The 21,062-nt window shown below is 55.3% G+C and overlaps 2 protein-coding genes across 3 annotated transcripts; both read left to right on the top strand.

The window, feature by feature from the left end:
- Nucleotides 1-107: 107 nt before the first annotated feature.
- On the top strand, nt 108-4,789 carry LOC105495978 (synuclein gamma). The gene is made up of 5 exons (XM_011765982.3): nt 108-338; nt 1,167-1,208; nt 1,529-1,656; nt 4,135-4,206; nt 4,488-4,789. Exons 1-5 carry the CDS (start codon nt 218-220, stop codon nt 4,506-4,508), a joined length of 384 nt encoding a protein of 127 aa, XP_011764284.1. The 5' UTR covers nt 108-217; the 3' UTR covers nt 4,509-4,789.
- A 4,906-nt stretch (nt 4,790-9,695) lies between these two features.
- Nucleotides 9,696-12,200, top strand: LOC105495976 (adipogenesis regulatory factor). Of its 2 annotated transcripts, XM_011765978.3 has the most exons (3): nt 9,898-10,093; nt 11,703-11,765; nt 11,980-12,200. In XM_011765978.3, exons 1-3 carry the CDS (start codon nt 10,033-10,035, stop codon nt 12,084-12,086), a joined length of 231 nt encoding a protein of 76 aa, XP_011764280.1. In that variant the 5' UTR covers nt 9,898-10,032; the 3' UTR covers nt 12,087-12,200. The 2 variants fall into 2 exon arrangements, with proteins under 2 accessions (XP_070925952.1, XP_011764280.1); XM_071069851.1 differs by lacking the exon at nt 11,703-11,765 and having other exon boundaries at nt 9,696-10,093.
- The last annotated feature ends 8,862 nt before the right edge of the window (nt 12,201-21,062 follow it).

Below are 21,062 nucleotides of genomic sequence, written 5' to 3' on the forward strand. Positions count from 1 at the left end.
TGAGGCTGAGCCTCCTTCCCTCCCTCCTTCCCTCCCTGCCCCCACTGCACGCGGGGCTGGCTGGGCTCCAGCTGGCCTCCGCATCAATATTTCATCGGCGTCAATAGGAGGCAGCGGGGACAGCCGCTGCGGCAGCACTCGAGCCAGCTCCAGCCCGAAGCTCGCAGGGAGATCCAGCTCCGTCCTGCCTGCAGCAGCCCAACCCTGCACACCCACCATGGATGTCTTCAAGAAGGGCTTCTCCATCGCCAAGGAGGGCGTGGTGGGTGCGGTGGAGAAGACCAAGCAGGGGGTGACGGAAGCAGCTGAGAAGACCAAGGAAGGGGTCATGTATGTGGGTAAGTGGGGCATGGCAGGGTGGGACAGTGTAGTGGCCAGAGGATGAGGTGCCCAGTTACCTTTGCCAGACCTTACTCCCCAGCCCCAGGGAGGCATTTTGGGAGGGGGTGAGGCCCTGGCTATTAAGGTGGGGTCTCCAGACCCTGGAGCACCCACGATGCCCTGTGCACACCTATGTGTGTTTGTCTCTGGCCTTCTCGGGGCCTCTGGGTGTCAGAGACCGCAGACAGGGCTGGCTACCTGTCTGTGCATGCACAAAGACATGCCCAAGCACACCAGCCTCCCCTGAGCCTGGAGCCCCTGAAGCTATGAGCAGCCTGTGCTCAGGTGGCCCCCACCCTCTCCACACGGGAGCGGCTGCAGCCAGGCCACGGATCCCCACCCTCCCCAGAGAGAAGGGGTGGGCTGGGGGATGAGACCTAGGCTCAGTGTTCCCTCCCCCGCATCCTCTCCTGGCGCTCTCCGGAGGAGGAAGGGGAGGTCAAACCAATGACTCAGCTCCGGCCCGTCCTGTTGCTGCTTCTGAGGCCTGGCCACACCCAGGCAGGGGCTGGACCCTGGGTCTAGTCAGTGTCCCTACCTCAGGCTTGCTCTCTCTTGTCCCCCACCTTCTGTCCTGTCCCCTTGCCATCCATCCACTTCTTCCAGACACAGCAGGAAGAGGCCCTCTGAAGGGGCCACCAGCCCACAGACACCATCCTCACTCCCGCCCCACCCCGGCCCCCACCGCCCACCCTGCAGCTTGTCCAGCTGTTCTGTTGTGTTTGTCCTGACCGCCCACAACACCTGGAGTGGGGTCTGGGCTGACGGCTCCATTTCCTCCCCAGGAACCAAGACCAAGGAGAATGTTGTACACAGTGTGACCTCAGGTGAGGAGCCTCAGGGCCAGGGGACACGTGGGGGCTGGGACCCCTTGGGCTCCTGCATCCTAGTGCTTGGGCTCAAACCTAGAGTCCTGCCTTACCCCCAGCTGGGGTCCCAAGCCCTGCAGACCCTTGCAGATCATGAGGCTAAACTAGGGTGGGTGTCTCCTTACCCCCACCAGTATCAGAGGTGCCCTGGAGTCTGAGGGAGCAGGGGAGGGTCCCAGCAGAGCCAGGGCTCTGAGCTCCTAGTAAGGGGCTGCGAGCCTGACTCTAGCAGGCCTGCCTGGGGGCTGGGGCGGAGGCCAGTCAGTGTCCTCCCACAGTGGCCGAGAAGACCAAGGAGCAGGCCAACGCCGTGAGCGAGGCTGTGGTGAGCAGCGTCAACACTGTGGCCGCCAAGACCGTGGAGGAGGCGGAGAACATCGCGGTCACCTCCGGGGTGGTGCGCAAGGTGAGCCCCAACCCTCAGACCCTCTCAGTCCTCTCCTGGGCCCAGAGAGGCTGCTGGGTAGAGGCGGCATCACTCCACTCCACACCCCAGGAAACATGACGGGGGGCTGGGGCTGGCTTCAGTTTCAGCACCGAGCACGGTGGGGTCCGTGCTTGCTGTTCGACCTGCATTCGGGTCTGGAATCCCCACAACCACCCCATCGAGGAGACTTGGGGGCCCATCTCATAGACAAGGAAAGTGAGGCTCAAAACCACTCTTTCTGGACGGCTGTCAGCATTTAGGAGACACCACATTTTATAAGTGAAAACAGGGTCCCACATGGTAACAGACAGCCTCCCGGGCAGTGGTCACCAGGCCGGGGGCTGGGTCACACTCGCCCCGCCCCTAGGGCCCAGCCTCCCTCTCTGCGCTGGGCGGGGCAGCTGCCTCCTGCTGGGAGCCTCAGGGAAGCAGCGTCCCCTGGTGGTGGGAAAGCAGTGCTGGTTCTGACCCTACCCTGTGCAGCTGCCTTTGTGTATGTGTGTGTGCACGAGTGCTGAGTGAGCATGTGGGTGCATTTGTGTGCGAATGTGTGGGTGTACATGTGTGTGAATGTACACATGTGTGTGCGGCCCAATAGCAGACAGCACAGGAGCAGTGGGGCGCTTCCCAGGCACGGGTGTCTGCTGGGTGAGTTGTCCCAGCACCTGAGACACAGCAAGCTCTGCTTTATGCATTGTATGCTTATTAGTTCATTTAATAGACACAAAATCCCATGAGACGGTGTGGAAACTAAGGCCCAGAGAGATTAATGTGCCTAAGGTCCCATGGCTAGTTCATGTGAGCTTGGAATTCCCCTGAGCAGCCTGTACTCTGAGAGACCCTGTGGCAGTGCAGGTGCTGGCCTGGGCTAGGATTCTAGCCTGGGGGTGGGGTGGGGGAGCAGTGTCCAGCTCTCCTACCTGCTGCAGACCTCCTAGGTGGCGGAGTCTGAGGCTCCCAGCATGGAGAACCCCTGCGTTGGGAGTGGGTGGGTGGAATGGTGGGGGCTGCCCTACTCCTCTTGGCTTTGGGGCAATGCCCAGGTGTCTGCTTCCAGGGCCAGCACAGGGTCTCCATGTCCTTGGAGCTGGCAGCTGCTCCCTCTCCTAGTTTCCCTTCCTCGTTGTATGACCTCGAGAAGTGAAGGAAGCTCTTTGGGCCTCCGTGTCCTCATCTGCAAGATGGAGGTGAGAGTGTCAGTCTCCCTGGGGATGTGATGAGGCAGGGAGTGTGATGAGGCAGGGCCATGACCTCCATGAAGTGATTCTCCTGGTCTATGTGAGCACCCAGCAGAGGAAGGTGACCATCATCATCATCATCATCATGTGTCCTGGGCAGAATACATAGAGCCCCAGGAGGCCCCTCCCTCCTCACCCCCAGCAAAAGAGACGCTGGGGTGAGGGTGCCCGGGCATTCCTAGTGAATCCTGGAGCAGGGCTAGTGAGCCCTTGGAGCCACCTCAAGGGAGACTCATTTCCTGGTGACACCCAAAAACCAGTCACGACTCATCTCCCAGTGAACTGTGAAAGGCCTCAGCAGGGACTATCTAGCCGCTCATGCCCTTGGCCTCATGATCAGCCTTAGGGTGGCAGGACTCAGCAGGTGGCCACCTGCCCTGCCCCTGGAGAGCCTGGCCGACTCCAGCCAGCACAGCACTGCCCTTTTATGCCCCACTCCGTCAAGGGGCAGGATGGCCCTGGGGCAACACAGAGGTGACAGGATACCCCCCACCAGAGGCAGGTGCTGAGGCCAGAGTGCAGGCCAATCACCAGTGTGGTCCTACATACCCAGCTGTCATGATCTCTCACGCAAGTGTCTGGCTGGCATGGAGTGCAGGAGATAGAAGAAGATGGAAAGTGGGAGAGGAGTGTGTAACCTCTGCTGGCCCTGACCAGCCTGAGCCCAGAGCCTGTCCAGGAGGCAAGGAGAGGGACTCATGCTCCTGGCGACTGAAGTGGACCTGGAGCAAGCCTGATCTGATGCCAACACACCCCACCACTTTTGAGCTCCAAGGCCCTGAGCTGCATACCAAGCCTGCCTGGCCTCAGAGTCCCTATGTGAACCCCAATCGGCCTTCCTTGTAGGGCTACTGAGGGTGGGGTCAGACCTGGGGCTTCAGGGGCCTCTGCCTACTCTCACCCCCACTCCACCCCACCCCACCCAGGTTCCTCATCAATGAAGCCCAGCTAGGGGCTTCCCAGAGACTGGGGACCAGCTTGAGGGGTGAAGCTGGGCTCCAGGGTACTTGGTGCCCCGGAAGGCCTTGGCATCATCAGACAGAGCCCCAGATATTGTTTGAACTGCACACCCCCAACACCTCCAGCCCCTCCAAGTACAATAAGGCCATGAGGGGCCTCTGCTCCTCCTTGAGGCCGGGGTAGACAAGGCCCTGGTTGCAGGGCAGCTAGGGGTGTCTGCATTCTCTGCATGGTCTCATGCCCCATTTTGTCCCCACAGGAGGACTTGAAGCCATCTGCCCCCCAACAGGAGGGTGAGGCAGCCAAAGAGAAAGAGGAAGTGGCAGAGGAGGTAGGAGCTGGGCTTCTGGGGTGTACCATGGGGGGGTTCCTGGGTAGAGACCCCATCCCCCACAGACTCACTACTTCCCTCCTGGGCTCCCAGGGCCCACCAGACCTTCCGCAGCCCCCACAGGGATTGTGGGCAGGGCTAACCCTGAACCTGAGTGGGAGGTCCCCCCACGGATGACCCCTCAGGCATGAGGCACAGGGGACAACCTTTCCCAGCCGACTCAGGGTGGCCCATTAGGGCTGGGGCCCGGAGCTGGGTGTGCAGGTCATTCTCTCTCCCAGGCCCAGAGTGGGGGAGACTAGAGGGCTACAGGCCAGCGCGGACGCCCTGAGGAATGCTCCTCTGCCTTGGACACCATCCCTTCCTAGCACAAGGAGTGCCCGCCTTGAGTGACCTGCGACTGCCCACGCTCCTGCCCTCGTCCCTGGCCACCCTTGGCCTGTCCACCTGTGCTGCTGCACCGACCTCACTGCCCTCCCTCGGCCCCGCCCGCCCTCTGGCCCTTCTGGTCCTTCTGACCCCACATATGCTGCTGTGAGTTTTTTTTTTAATGATTCCAAATAAAACTTGAGCCCACTCCTGCCATGCTTCCTCTGGGTGCTGTGTAGCTTGAGGAAGGGTCCCCAGGTCCGCCCAGGAACAGGAGCGGGTTCAGCCTGTTGATAGGACCAAGTATCCTACAGGGACACACACACGGCATTCATGGGACCTGTGAGAGCAGGTGCTGCCTTCAGCAACACCCCCAACCCACCCATTGCCTTTAACATGGAGGAGGCAGCACTGCCTTCGGCTCCCCAAGACATTCGACAGGACTCACAATCCCATCCACAGGACAGCTTAGCTCAGCCTCAGAGTAGCCCCCGCCTGCCTGCTCTGCATCCCTGAGGAACCCACTATCAGCAGGAGGTGAAGACAGGCTCCTGGGTCTTCCCTCCATGTGCGGCCTGGGCTCCAGGGTCGCATGAGGAACAGGGCCACCTAACATCCTCCCTGGGGCAGACGATAACTTTCAAAGATGGAGAAGTCTAAACCCAGTGAGGATCCCAGGAGAGACAGGAGGTGACCCTGTGGCGCCTCCCACCTGGCCCCACCCAGTCTCATGCTCCCCACTGGACCTGGAGCTGGGTACCCCTTGCACCCCTGCTACACCCAGAAGCCTGCCACGTGCCACTAAAAACACAACAGCGGAGATGCACGAGGCTGCACCTTGAAAGAAAAGTGGTGAAAAGCAACAGCGGCTGAGTTCCTCGCAGGCGTTGCCTGGGCACTGTTGTGAGCACTTCACCTTATTTAATCCTCAGAACAAACCTCTCAGGTTGGAGCTGTAGATCCAGGTTTTGCTGAGAAGCACAGGACCGGGCAGAAGCCCAGGTGGCTCCCCAGCCCTGCTATGGCTGCATGGGCCCCAAGGTGCTTACGGTGGATTCCCCCAATCCAAGGTTTCAAAACAACCAGGGCCTGCTGGCCAGTGGCCTACACAAAGGGCTGTTTGCCCAGCCCACTCTAAGCAAGCCCTTCATATAAGCCACTGGCCAGCAGGCCCTGCATTGTTTTGAAACCTTGCATGCCGGGCAGGCTTGTTCAGACCAGAGTTCCCTCGACATCCCGCCTTCCCCTTTGATACTCAGATGCATTTCATCTGAGTTTGGGCTCAGAGCATTTCAGTGGCTTGCCCCAGGCCTTCAGGCCTGGGTGTTGGGGCGAGAGCTTGAGTCTGTCCACATGTGACTTCAGACACTGCCCTGTCCACACCACCTCCCCATCCAGCCTCTGCAGTGGATTCAAGGGCAGCCCAGGAGGCTGGGAGCCCAGTCAGACCCAGCTGAGCCAGGCTGTATCTACTGTCTGGCCATGGGCATCCACTGAGGAGGCAGAATGGAGCAGGGGGCTGCTGGTCTCCACACCCCCAAACCCTGCCACGGGCAGGCATGAAGGGTCTGGAAGCAGCTCAGGGCAGTCAGGGCTGTTCCTGCTCCCCAGTCCAGACATGTGCACATAAGCAGGCATGTATGAACCCCAGGAGGAGGCCACCTGGGGCCTGGGTGTGCCCGAGAGTCCTCTGGGCTGTGAAGAAAGCAAGGAGAAGCAAGGCTGGTCAGCTGATAGGGGTGAGGGAGAGGGCACCTATGCCAGGCTCCCAGCGACAGCCTTCCCCAGGCTCCAGCGCCCTCTGCCTCTGCTGGAGGAGCCCAGAGGGGTCCCTGCTGCCCCTACCACAGGACCCCCACGACCCCCTCTCACATACACTCAGGGCTTGTTCCTGGACTCAAATGACCAACATCACCAGGAAGCCCCTTCCCAGCCATGGGCACTGGCAGTGCTCTTTGCCTTTGAACCCTCATGTGCTCTGCACCCTGTGAGGCTGCTTTTGACCTCCCTGCGGGAGCACAGTCAACTCCCCTTATCCACTAGGATACACCCAAGATGTTTCCAGCTGCCTGCAACCCCAGATAGTACCAAGGTAGCCTACATATAATGTGTCTTCCTACACATACACATGTGCTTCGCTATGATGAAGTTTATACATTAGGCACAGTAAGAGACTAACAATAACCAATAAGAAAATGGAACAATTATAACAATATACTGTAATAAAAGTTATTTAAAACATGAATTATTTCTAGAATTTTCTTTTTATTTCTTTTTTTTTTGAGACGGAGTCTCACTCTGTCATCCAGGCTGGAATAGTGGCGTGATCTCTGCTCACTGCAACCTCCGCCTCCCGGGTTCAAGTGATTCTCCTGCCTCAGCCTCCCAAGTAGCTGGGACTACAGGTGTGCACCACCACGCCTGGCTAATTTTGGTATTTTTAGTAGACAGGGTTTCACCATGTTGGCTAGGCTGGTCTCAAACTCCTGACCTCAAGCTATCCATCCGCCTCAGTTTCCCAAAGTGCTGGGATTACAGGCGTGAGCCATCACGACCAGCTATTTCTGGAATTTTCCATTTGACATTTTGGACCTTACCAATTGCGATGCAGGGGCCAAGGGAAAACTTTCCCTTATCTGAAGGGTCACTGAAAAGTCAGCTCATAAAAGCAGATTAGAAATGGAATACACATTCACTAGCATGCATGGGGGAAATCAGAGTGACTGCCCCACCACGAAATGGGGTACAGATGCAATGGGGAAGTGCGGGTGATTTCAGGGGGCCAGTAAATGATTTTCAGGGGAATTCAGTGGGTTTGAAGAACACACGGTGGCCTGGAACAAAGTCTGTTGGGCTCACACAGCAGACAACGGTTTGCAAAACCTGTCCAGGTGTGTGAGCAGGCTTCAGTCTTTCTCCCTGTGACATGAGTTCAGTCAGAGAAAACTCTGGGAAGGGACCAGGGGTCATCGTTTTCTTCTTTGGTGGGTCCAGACTTTAGGCAGATGAGGGACTTCACGGAACAACTTCACCGTATGATTTGGAAGAGACAAAGGGTTGAGGGGCCTGGGGGAGCCTGGTCGGAGAGACCTTAAGGCTTCTTCAGTTCAGAATGTCACAGCACTATATATTGGGGTATTGGTTTCTGAGCCCCAACAATGGGTAACTGAAACTGCAGAAAGTGAAATCACAAATTAGCTGGGCATGGTGGTGCACACCTATAATCCCAGCTACTCAGGAGGCTGAGGCAGAACCGCTTGAACTTGGAAGGCAGAGGTTGCAGTGAGTTGAGATCCTGCCATTGCACTCCAGCCTGGGCGACAAGAGCAAAACTCTGTCTCCAAAAAGAAAAAACGGAAAAAAAAAAAGTGACACCACAGCAAATGGGGGTGGGGGGGGGCAATGGTAATTTGGTAATGTGCTTCCTCCTTCTGCCTGCCCTTGTCTGAGAAGCCCCGGTGCCCTGGACCCTCTTACAAAGTCCACTGCTGCCGAGTGCTGGGCACCCTTCAGCCCATTTAATCTTCACAAACACACTTTGGGGAGATGCTGTGATGTAATGGGGACGCTGAGGCTCAGAGAGGTGAGGGGCTTGCTCTAAGAGTATATGAACCCAGGAGGTTTGACTGCAGTGCCTGCCACTAAGGCCACACGGAGCTATCACTACCATCATCTGCTGGGGACTGGCTGTCTCTCCCCACAGAGCCTGCTCCCTTCCTGTCCAGCTCACAGCTCATTGCCCATGGGACCCAGAACCCAGTGGCACCAGCAGCCTGTGATAAACTGGAGTGCTCAAAGGCGTGCCTGGCTATTGGACACTACTGGTGGGATTCAGGAGGGCTGGCAGGGCTGCGGCTGGCCAGGCAGGGCAGGGCTGAGCTGGGCTCCCCAGAGTGCCCCAGGCATCGATCTGGCCACTCCCAGGGCAAGGCCAGGCTCTGGTCGAGGAGGGGCGGGGGCTGGGAGGACTCTTGTTGCCACTTTGTTTTGCCTGAGACCCGCTCCCTCCCCTTTCCTCCACCTAATCTCATGGCTTGCCTCTTCCCTTTGCCCAGGATTGACTTTATCTCCATTAATCCATACCCAGCGTGTGTGTGTGTGTGTGTGTGTGTAAAGGTGCACATCCAGACACCTCCCTCTAGGGGCTGACCCTGTACCACTAGAAGCAGGGTATGTGCCAGCAGACCCGGCCTGGGTGGCAGGGGCTTTCCAGCGCTCCAGAATAGGGGAGACGCCACCAGAGGTGCAAGAAACAGCCCCAGACAGGAAGCGTTAGAGAGACCCAGAGAGGCAGGGTGGGTGAGCACTGGTCTCCAGGTCCTGAAGACCGACTCTGGAATGGGAGTACACCCAGCTTGGTGGGGCCTGACCTGCGCCCCCTTGTATGCCAGGGGAATGTATCTCACAGGCTATTTTGCTGCCCCCAGGGATGACCTTCTCCACTCTGGCCCAGATCCCTAAGTCCCCTCCTAACAGTCACAAGTTGTACCCTAGAGCCTTGCCTGCCCCATCTCAGGAAAGGTGACCTGAAAGGCCCAAGCTTATTCCTGCCCTCCCTGAGCCATGCTTTCTGCCCAGCTTCCTCAGGCTTCAGTGACTGATGGCAGTCTCCTTGCCTGGGCTGCACAGGCACACTGCCCTCTCCCCCTTGGGGTTGCATGGTCTGCAGGTGCACACTCCTATGTCTCGCCCTCTCAGGGGAAGGATTTACCAGGCCCTCTCCGTCTGCATCCACTGGATTTCAGTGGCTACAGGCAGAGAGCCAGTCAGCAGTGCCCCTGCAGGTGTTTGGGGCTGGGGGCTCTGACGTTGCCAGAGCCCTAGGGTTGACAGGCACCTAGGCAGATTCGAGGATCCAAGTCCCTGCCACGTGAGTTTGGGTGAGGCTGACCTCGCTGCCTCAGTTTCCTCCTATACACTGATGCTATTAATAAAAATACCCATTTCAGGAGGTGGTTGTAAAGATTATACAAGAGACTGCAGAGTGTTAGGCAGCGCCTGGCACAAGACAAATGCTCAGTAAAAGACCGCTGCTGTCATTAATGTCAACACCAGCCCTGAGCTCCTGCCCTGGAGCTGACCCAGTGCTCACGCCCAAGAAAAGAAAGGGAGGGCTGGGGCTGATGAGCTGGGAGGAGCTGTGCGCCCTTCTCCTGCCCCCAGCTCCTCTCTGGACCCCTGTCCTAACCTCTCTTCGGTCCCTGGTTCCCTCTGCCCCTTTCCCACGGCGGCCCGTCTTAGGTCAGGATGTGCTCCCTGGCCTGCGGACTCTGGAGCAGGGCCCGGCCACTCCCCGGAGCCTGTATGACGGGAACCGCCCCGCGTCCTCTCCCCTACGCGGGGCAGGCCGGCCCTGGGGCGCCTTAAAAACCGGAGCTGGCCCTTGGCAGCGCCACTCTGGGCTGGATCCAACGTCGCTCCGGCTGCTCTTGACGACTCCACAGATTCCCCGAAGCTATGGCCAGCAAGGGCTTGCAGGACCTGAAGCAACAGGTGGAGGGGACCGCCCAGGAAGCCGGTGAGTACAGCGCGCGACCTAGGGCCCAGGCAGGGGCAGCTGCGTGGACGCGCAGGCAGAAGCGGCGGGTCTGCGCGGTCGGCAAGTTCGCGGACCGGCAGCTTGGCTCGGAAGGCTCGGTCCTCCACTGAGACGCAGGGGCGGGCAGGACGCCCACCCCGGTCCGCGGAGAGATGGTGCCCGGAGGGAGGCAGCGGAACAGAGGCTCCAGAGGAGCCGGAGCCGCGCTGCGGGCACTGCGGGAGCCCCTCAGAGGAGGACATGCCGGCGCTGGGCTGCCCCACCCAGGCCTCAGGCAAGGGTGAAGGTCCAGGTCCAGGACCAGGACCAGGGGCGGCCCGCCATCACCTCCACCCGCGCCCGCCACCAGAGGCTGCCCCAGACCCCAAAGGGCTTTGTTTCCATCCCATCCCCAACCCCGAAAAGTAATCGTCGCCTTACCTTTAAGTCCCCATCTGGCAAAGAAGGTCCTTAGTTCCTCCACCTCCAGCTCTCTCCTCCTTATTCTGGAGGTGACCCAGCTGCGGTGGGGGCATGGGAGTTGTGAGGAGACCACTGCCTCACTGGGTGGGCTCTCCCTGTACCTAGCCCAGCCTTCCTCAGGACTACAGTTCCTTATCAGTCCTGCTCATATCCCAGTCAGGAGACAATATCCAAACCAACCCCTTCCTTCACCAGTGCCCCAGGGGAGGCCCACAGTTCTTCCCTTGAGACTAAAACGCTACCAAAGAAGCCTCCGTGTCAGCTTCTTTCCTTCTGGGCTTCACTTTTCCATTTGAGAGCTGGGTGCAAAGGATGGGCTGCTTTCTGATGGGTTAAATCGAGAGGAGGTTCCCAGGGGCCTCTCAGCACACTTGCCTCACTAACCCTCTCCGAAGGATGGGGTCTGGATAAGGCAGGCCCTTTCCTGTTCAGCAGCAGGGACGACTTACCGCTCTGCAGGCCGGAGCCACCTGTCAGCCCACCGGGGGCTGGTGACTCCATTCCTGGCAGGCGGAAATGTGGTCCAGAGGAGATGGCCGGCCTTGGAAGTTTTGCCTCCTTCCTGCGCTTGTCTCCTAATGCCTTGAGCTGCCTGTCCACGGAGGCACTGGCTTTGCTTGTGTGCCGTCCGGGGCAGGCCAAAGGAGGGAGGAGGCAGTGAGAACCTGGCAAAAGTCCAAGCCCCAGGGCCAAGTGCATGAAAGGTGGGAATTCAGGCATCTGGGCCAGGCTTCTAGCCGAGAAGCTGTAAAAGGGGGCAGGGGTCTTCTGGGCTATGCCCAGCATTAGCCAACAGTCCAGATGCTAGCTGCAGCCTGGCCCTGCCCTGCCTTCCTTCCTCTGTCCAACATTTTCTCAGCAGCCCTGGAGATGGAAAGGGAAGCTCCTCCCCCACAGAGGAGGAGCTCAGAGTTAGATATCAACAAAAACATCCCAGAGGCATGGAAAGGGATCCTGCCCCTCGGGCTGGGCGGCCCTGGGCCAGGGACTTCATCTCCATGGCATCCATCCCTTGGACCTGTACCACCGAATATTCTGGAGAACACATGAGGGGCATGGCAATGGTGGGGTACCTGTGGTCAGTGGTGCCTCAACAGGGGCTAAAAGCCACATCTCTCTGTTCCAGTGTCAGCGGCCGGAGCAGCAGCTCAGCAAGTGGTGGATCAGGCCACAGAGGCGGGGCAGAAAGGTCTGGTGGGGCTGGAGGGAGGCGGGCAACCCCAGCACACCTCCCACTGCCCCGCCCCACCCCGGCCCGGGGCCCAGGCACATCCTCTCCTATGCAGAGCCCTCTGTGCACAATGCCCCAAGCAGGTCCCTTGGGAGACCCAGGCCAGGCTAAACCTACGTGCACTGGTTCCCGGGGCCCTGCCTGACCTGCCCTCTCTCCTGCCCTTCCCCAGCCATGGACCAGCTGGCCAAGACCACCCAGGAAACCATCGACAAGACTGCTAGCCAGGCCTCTGACACCTTCTCTGGGATCGGGAAAAAATTCGGCCTCCTGAAATAACAGCAGGGAGACTTGGGTGACCCCCCTCCAGGCGCCATCCAGCAGAGCCTGGCCCAGACCTCCGGGCATCCGCCACCTCCTCGGTCTGCCCCCTCATTAAAATTCACGTTCCCATCCTGTGTTCACTTCATGACTCCTCGCAAGCTGGGCCCAGTCCTCCCATCCCAAGAGCAGAGCCACCATAGCTGACGTCTTAGCTTCCCAAATTCGGAAATCCAAGCCAACTGTCTCAGGAATGTTTTCCATCCCGCCACTCGCCTCCCGACGCTCCCAGACCAGAGGCTCAGCCCCCATCTCTGTTACTGCCCCTCCCCCGCCCGACTCTGGAGCCAGCCCCCGCCCCTTATTCCCTGCCCCAGGATCCCGGCCCTTCCTGGGAGCCGGACTGGACTCGGTCCTCAGATCCTCGGAAGGCTCAGCTCTGGGCGGGGCAAAGAGCCCTGCAAGGGCGGGGGCCTCGGGAACTTCTCTCTGCCAACTGGGACTAGGGGCTGGGAACAGGGGAGACGACCCAGGGCCACGGCCCCTCGGGACTTCAGGCGGCCGGAGGTCGTGGGGGCGAAGCCGAGTCGGGAGCCGGGCTTCCGGCCCTCGCTACCCCGTCTGGGCCCGCGGGTTGCCGGGAGCCCGTCCCACCCAGCGGTGAGTCATGGGGCAGGGCACGCGGGACGCTTTGTTGAGTGGGGCGCTGCCGCCCGGCGGGGTCCCGCCCTGACACTCCCCGGGGAGGGGCTTCGGGGCACGGGGCCGTGCACGTGAGAACGAAGCACGGGGGGGCCGTGCACGTGCGCTCCTGCGCCAGCGTGCAGGAGACCCCCCTCCCTTCCACACCGCTTCCCTTCGGTACAAACTGGTAACCTCCGGCCCTGAACGGTTTTGTTGGGCGGGTCCCGGATGGACTGGGGTTCCCAACATCCCCCAGCACTTCACGCGCGCGGCCCCGGTACGGAGTATGCCCTGCCGGTAGGTGACTCAACGTGGCACTGGTTGAGCGCCGGATGAGGCCCGGCCCTGGGGTGGGGCGCAGGCTGTTGCGGCCCCTTCCTCCCAAAGCCCGTTACGCCCCAGCGGTCCCCTAGCGGTTCTTGTCCACCCGCTCCACGTCCTTACCCTGGCACTACCTCCACCCGCAATCGCCTCCTCTCCGGACTGCGCGCCCGTGGGCTTTGCGTTTCAGTTCAAAGGTACCGACTAGGCGGTGCTTTCCAGTTCTGGGGAGATTCAGCCAGCGGACTCAAGGCGCGCTCCCTGCCTTCTCTGGCCTCCCAGCAGGGGACGATGTCCCCAGTCTGGCTGCCAGCCCAGGTGCTGCAGTGCAGGTCTGCGTAGGAGATCGTTCCCTTCTCCAGTCTGAGATCTCCGGCGCGGAGCACGGGTCTCTCACCCTCACCCCAGGGCTGCCACAGTTCCACGACCGGTTACTTGTTGCTGACTGTCCCCAAAAGGTTTCTTTGTAAAACGTGGGAAAGTCCTTGAAGAGACACCTGGAGCAGTGTCGGGGTCGCTTCCAGGAGCCCCCGCCTCCAGGAGCAGGTCCCAGGGCCTGGAGAGCGCGCCTCGGGGCCACTCCAGGAGGCTGGTGGGGCTGGACTGGCAGAGCCCGGCATCCTTCTGGTGTGCATCATTCCCATGTGACGCAGGGATGAATCCCAAGGGACTTTTCACCTATTCTCCTTGTGAGTGAGCCCCTTAAGCTGACCCAGGTGCGGCCAAGGAGAGAGGTGAGGCCTGAGGCCAGAGTTCTTCTAGAAAAGACTTTCCTTGCCTTGAAGGCAGGGCATGGTGGCTCAGCCTGTAATCCCAGCACTTTGGGAGGCCGAGATGGGAGAATGGCTTGAGCCCGGGAGGTCGAGGGCGGCTGCACTCAGTCTGGGCAACAGAATGAGACACTGTCTCAGGAAAACACACACACACACACACACACACACGCCGCCCTTCGTCTTCCACTGGACATCTTGTGGCAGGAAAGGATCCCTAGAACCAGCTACTTGCAACCGCAAGAGGAACAAGCCCGAGGAAAAGCCCACCTGCTGATTAGGGCAGAGCCTCCCAGACCTCCAGCCTGTTCCCACAACACCCTCTCCCTGTCCACCTCAGCCACCTTGACCTTCCCATCATGCTTCTGCTGCCTCGGTATCTTCACACCTGCTGCGTTTTCTGCCTGGCATACTCTCCATAAATCACCCTTGCCTATTGCTCTTCCAAACGTCAGGTCTCAGTGGCCTTGGGTGTGCGCGCACGCGCACACACACACGATGCATCAGGTCCCTAGTGACACATTCTCATACCCCCTGTACCTCCTTTTTACAGTCACAGTGAATTAATCCGTTGCCTTCATGTGTGCTTCTCCATGGTGGTGGTTCATGGGGCTATAACCAGTCCTTTCTCCTTTTTAGTGTATGCCCAGTGCCTTCCGCGGTGCTCAGGCAGCACTGGCTAAATGAATGCATGGAGGACCATCCTTTTGTTCTCCTGCTGGATGACAGTGACTTCTCATTTTCAGGTTCACCATGGAGCCATTTCTGCAATGCAGCCCCTTCCACATTGCCCCAGCCCCATGGAGCTGGCACTCCCGTGGCACTGTGCAATTGCCTGTTCCTGTGTGCCTCTGCTCCCCCAACACTAGGAGCCCTGGAGGGCAGGGCCAGGTGGGACTTGCTTTTGGACCGTGTCTGGGACACGGAGGGTACACAGCCAGTGTCTCTGTAATAGGTCCTTTGCCTGATTGCAGGGCAAGTCCATACACCCAAAACACCGGTTTGCAGCAGAAGAAAGAGGTTTAATTGCAGGGCTACCAGACAAGATGGGAGAAAACCTCAAATCTCTCTCCGAGAAGTTTGGGGCTAGGTTTCGTAAGAGTTTTCGAACAAGCCAAAATGTGGAGATTTTTGATAGGTTCAAGAGTGCAGAGTGAAGTCATGGGGCTCGGGAGATGAAAAAACCGTGTTCTCATGATGATTAAGTTCTTCTGGGCTGTTCGAACTGGTTGGGGTCACTTGTTTCACTGGAATTTGGAATCTGAAAAACATTTTAGGTTGGGTGCGGTGGCTCCCTCCTGTAGTCCCAGTACTTTGAAGGCCAAGGTGGGTGGATCATCTGACGTTAGGAGTTTGAGACCAGCCTGGCCACATAGTGAAACCGTGTCTCTACTAAAAATACAAAAATTAGCTGGGTGTGGTGGTGTGCGCCTGTAATCCCAGCTACTCGGGAGGCTGAGGCAGGAGAATTGCTTGAACCTGGGAGGTGGAGGTTGCAGTGAGCCGAGATCGTGCCGCTGCACTCTCTAGCCTGGGTGACAGAGTGAGACTGTCTCGGGAAAAAAAAAAAAAAAAAAAACTGAAAAAACAAACAAAAAAAAACGTTTTAAACAATTCCTAAACGAAAGCATATGATTCTAACATCAGAAAGCCGAACTGTAGGAACAGTGGGGATGCAGATGGTCAGTATCCAGTGCCATGGGAAGTTCCATAGAAGGAATTTAGTCAAAGCACAGCCTCATTAATGCTTAATTATAGCTGCTAATGCTTAATTATCACTATATTTCTGTGTAGAATGCTTGTTAACCCTGTGAGGACAGCTTCACCAGAGAAACCCTTGGGAGCTTATACTGCCCAGGCTTGTCTCTACCAGGTTCATGGAGCAAGTGCAGCCCAGACTGGCTGAGGAGGAAGGACTGTGGCTACACTACACTTTTTTTTTTTTTTTTTTTTTTGAGACGGAGTCTCGCTCTGTCGCCCAGGCTGGAGTGCAGTGGCCGGGTCTCAGCTCACTGCAAGCTCCGCCTCCCGGGTTCACGCCATTCTCCTGGCTCAGCCTCCGGAGTAGCTGGGACTACAGGCGCCCGCCACCTCGCCCGGCTAGTTTTTTGTATTTTTAGTAGAGACGGGGTTTCACCATGTTAGCCAGGATGGTCTCGATCTCCTGACCTCGTGATCCGCCCGTCTCGGCCTCCCAAAGTGCTGGGATTACAGGCTTGAGCCACCGCGCCCGGCCGGCTACACTACACTTATTGGGTGTCAGTCAACTCTCCGGAGATCAGTTCTTCCATTAGCAGTGCCATAAATAATTCCTAATTCTCCAAATTCCAGTTCCCCATCTAGCCCAACACACAGTCACTAATATTACATTGTGGTTCCACTTACAAATAACTGCATTTTCGGGTGGAGGTGTTCCCTTAAACCATTCTTTCTGGACGGTGTTCCTTCTTCCCTCCTCTTCTTCATCCCCATTTTCAGTCCGTAGGATGAGCTTCTTTGTATTTAATCTCCCAAACATCTACCCCTGGAGTTCTCAGCTTTGACCCCCATCAGACTACGCATGAGGCAGGGTGCAGATTCTTCCACTTTCACCTCCTCTCCACTTCTCTCCCTCCCCCCTCCTTTTTAAAAAATGCTGTTTGTCCCATTTCTACACTGTGAAAGCACGTAGATTCGCATTCCATTCCTTAGCCCTGAACCACACCTTTGTTTTTGTCTTGGATCTGCAATTGAAGATATTAAAAGCTGTTTGCCATTCCTGCGACTGAATATTTTCTGCTGTCTCTTGGTTGGTTAGAATTAGTCCTGCAGAGTCTTCTCTCTTTTTTTTTTTTTTTACTTTGAGACGGAGTATCACTCCTGTTGCCCAGGCTGGAGCGCAACGGTGCCGTCTCGGCTCACTGCAACCTCTGCCTCCCAGGTTCCAGTGATTCTCCTGCCTCAGCTTCCGGGATAGCTGGGATTACAGGTGCCTGCCGCTACGCCCGGCTAATTTTTGTATTTTTAGCAGAGACGGGGTTTCACCATCTTGGCCAGGCTGGTCTCCAATGCCTGATCTTAGGTGATCCATCCACCTTAGCCTTCCTAAGTGCTGGAATTACAGGCGTGAGCCACCGCGCCCAGCCCAGAGTCTTCTCAAGAATGAAATAGTTACAGATGATAAATGTTTACAGAGATAAGACATCTGGTACTTGAGTTAATAATTTTTATAGCTGGGTAATGGGTCCATGAGGGTTCATATATATATATATATATATATATATATATATATATATTTTTTTTTTTTTTTTTGAGACAGAGTCTCACTCTGTTGCCTGGGCTGAAGTGCATGGCACGATGTTGGCTCACTGCAACCTCCGTCTCCTGGGTTCAGGCAATTCTCCTGTCTCAGCCTCCTGTCTCAGCACATGCCTGTAGCTGGGATTACAGCATGCACCACCATGCCTGGCTACTTTTTGTATTTTTGGTAGAGACAGGGTTTCACCATGTTAGCCAGGCTGGTCTCGAACTCCTGACCTCAGGTGATCCTCCCACCTCAGCCTCCTGAAGTGCTGGGATTACAGTCGGGAGCCACCGTGCCTGGCCCATTATATTCTATTTTTGTGTATCACATTTTCTATTTTTAAAAAGGTAAAAAAGTTAAAATAAACATTTTTTTAAAAAAAGGACTTATGTGAACAGTATTCTGATTTTTAAATGTTTGGTTGGTATTGTTAGTCTGTAGCCTTTAGACTTTCTCCCTGGCTGGGTTTGAGGTTTGTGGCTCCCTCTTCAGCTTGAGTATCTTCTAGGCGTGGCTGCACTGCCTTCTGGCATAGAAGGTTGAGCAGGCCCTACATGTCTGATGCCCACTGAAATTTATTTTTTTAAATTTAAATTTAAATTTATTACTTATTTTGAGATGTTGCCCAGGCTGGTCTGTGTTGCCCAGGCCGGTCTCAAACTCTTGGCCTCAAGCAGTCCTCCCACCTTGGCCTAACAAAGAGCTGGGATTATAGGTGTGAGCCGCTGCACCAGCCCCCTACTGGAATTTTTTTTTTTTTTTTTGTAGAGACAGGGAGGGTCTGCTTCTGTCACCCAGACTACAGTGCAGTGGCCTGATCATGGCTTCCTGCAGCCTCAAACTCATGGGCTCAAGCGATCCTCCTACCTCAGCCTCCCAAGTAGCTGGGATTACAGGTGTGTGCCACCACGCTCAGCTAATTAAAAAATTTTGTTTTTGTAGAGATGGAGTCTCACCATGTTGTCCAGGCTGATGTCAAACTCCTGGGCTCAAGCGATCCTCCCTCCTTGGTCTCCCCACAGCACTGGGATTACGGGCGTGAGCCACTGTGTCCAGAGTGCCACAGGAATTTCTAATAAGCAACATGATATTTCTGGCTTGCTCTCTTTCTTTATGTTTGAAGTACAATAATTTTTCTAGAGTTTGTCTCAGTGATTATTGTTCTGGTTCAATGTTCCCTGGTGTGCAGCTTGCCCTTTGAATACTAATTCAAGGCTGGGCGTGGTAGCTCAGGCCTGTAATCCCAGCACTTTGGGAGGCTGGGGTGGGAGGATAGCTTGAACTCAGGAGTTTCAAATCAGACTGGGTGACATAGTGATACCCGATCTCTACAAAAAAATAGGAAAAGTATCCAGGTGTGGTGGTGCACACCTGTAGTCCCAACTACTAAGAAGGTTAAAGTGGGAGGATCCCTTCAGCCCAGGAGTTGGAGGGTGCAGTAAGCCATGATTGCGCCACTGTGCTCCCAGCCTGAGTGGCAGAGTGAGATCCTATCTCAGAAAAAAAAAAAAGTGTATACATATGTGTACATACATATGTGTGTGTGTGCATATATGTACCTGTGCATGTGTGTGTATGTGTATATATACATATCTACCCAGAAGACAGATTGTTGGATCATAAGTTAGCTCTATATTTAATTTTTTCAGGAATCTCCGTAGTGTTTTTCTTTCTTTCTTTTTTTTTTTTAGATGGAGTCTTGCACTGTTGTCCAGGCTGGAGTGCAGTGGCACGATCTCAGCTCACTGCAACCTATGCCTCCTGAGTTCATGCAGTTCTCCTGCCTCAGCCTTCCAAGTAGCTGGGATGACAGGCACACACCACCACACCCGGCTAATTTTTTTTTTTTTAAGTAGAGGTGGGGTTTCACTATGTTGGCCAGACTGGTCTCGAACTTCTGACCTCGTGATCTGCCCATCTTGGCCTCCCAAAGTGCTGGGATTACAGGTGTGAGCCACCATGCCCGGCCTTCCATAGTGTTTTTCATAATGGCTATATCAATTTGCATTTCCACTAATAGTGTACGAGGGTTCCCTTTTCTCCACATTGTCACCAACACTTGTTATCCTTTGTCTTTTTTTTTTTTTTTTTTTTTTTTTTTTTTTAGATATGAGGTCTCCTTGTGTTGCCCAGGCAGGAGTGCAGTGGCTGTTCACAGGTACGAACATAGCACACTATGGTCTTGAACTCCTGGGCTCAAGTGATCCTCCTGCCTCATCCTCTGGAGTAGCTAGGACTATAGGCGTGCACCACTGTGCCCAGCTCCTGCTTAATTGTGTTTTAAAATATTTGCTCTGTTCCATTGCTCAGCTTTCTTTTTTGGGAATTCCAAGTGTCATTATGAAGTTCTTTTCTTCCTACTTTCCATATCTGCTGTTGTCTCCCAAATACTGTGTATCTTTTTCATATAATTCCTTTTTTTCTTTACGTTTTCCATTTCTGTTCTGTAGGCATCTACTGTGGCATCTGCCTTCTTGTGCTTATCTGCCATTGTTTGTTTAGTCTTTTTTCTTCTATTCATTTCTGAGATATATTTCTCTTCTGCCTGCTCTTGCTGTCTGGCCATCTCCTCTCAGAGTTCTGGCAACTGCTTTACAGTCTTCCTTCATAACAGCTGTTGTTTATTAAGTGTCTTCTCTTCTTCCTAAAATTCATGTTGGAATGTTGACTATTCTTTTTCTATATTTAAAAATAGTATGTTTTTACCGTTGACTAGAAAAAAGGGAAGGGCAGAAATACATATCTATGGTATGCTGTCCTTTCTGTAAAAAAGAGAGGATGGGCTGGGCGCAATGGCTCACGCCTGTAATCCCAGCACTTTGGGAGGCCGAGGCAGGCGGATCACGAAGTCAGGAGTTCGAGACCAGCCTGGTCAACATGGTGAAACCCCCCGCCTCTACTAAAAATACAAAAATTAGCCGGGTGTGGTGGCACGTGCCTGTGTTCCCAGCTACTTGTGAGGCTGAGGCAGGAGAATCACTCGAACCCAGGAAGCGGAGGTTGCAGTGAGCCGAGACTGTGCCACTGCACTCCAGCCTGGGTGACAGAGTGAGAATCCATCTCCAAAGAAAAAAAAAAAAAAAGAGAGGATGAAAGAAAATACAGTGTCTCTGTTTATTTGTATAAAGTGCAGGAAGGCCAGTCACAGTGGCTAACGCCTGTAATCCCAGCACTTTGGGAGGCCGAGGTGGGCGGGTCACTTGAGGCCAGGAGTTTGAGACCAGCCTGGCCAACGATGAAACACTGTCTCTACTAAAAATACAAAAATAAGCCAGGCATGGTGGTACATGCCTGTAATCCCAGCTAGTCGGGAGGCTGAGGCATGGGAATCACTTGAACCCAGGAGGCGGAGGTTGCAGTGACCCAAGATTGTGTCACTGCACTGCAGCCTAGGTGACAGAGCAAGACTCTGACTTAAAAAAAAAATGCAAGAAGGATAAACTAGAAACTAAAGGGATTGCGGATTGGTTACTTATAAGGGGCAGGTGGGAAACGGGTGGAAAGAGGGAGGGAATGGGAACAGGCTAGCAGGGATAAGAAGAGAGTGACAATTCTCTGAATATATCTTTTTTTGTGGTTCTCAGAACCATAGTAATGTTCATATACTCAAAATGTAGACAAAACAATTAAAACCAACCAGAATATAGGGGAGGGAAGTACCCAAAATGGAATGCAAATACTAACAAGTGAACCTAACTCTACTACAAGTGAAGAAAATAACCACACTCAAAAGAAAAAAATCCAAGTACCCTTGAAAATCAGTATGTTGAGTGGATTCTGTAGGGTTAAATGCAGCAAACACTCTCCATAAATTCTGTAATCTAGTCAGTAAATATATGCTTTCTCATAGGATTGTGGGTAAGCAATTCTGAGACAACTTTATATAGTATAATTGAATGCGTAAGTAAGTGTATCATAAATAATAACTGGGTTTGT

This window comes from Macaca nemestrina, chromosome 9 (genome assembly GCF_043159975.1).
Source record: "Macaca nemestrina isolate mMacNem1 chromosome 9, mMacNem.hap1, whole genome shotgun sequence".
Lineage (NCBI taxonomy): Eukaryota > Metazoa > Chordata > Mammalia > Primates > Cercopithecidae > Macaca > Macaca nemestrina.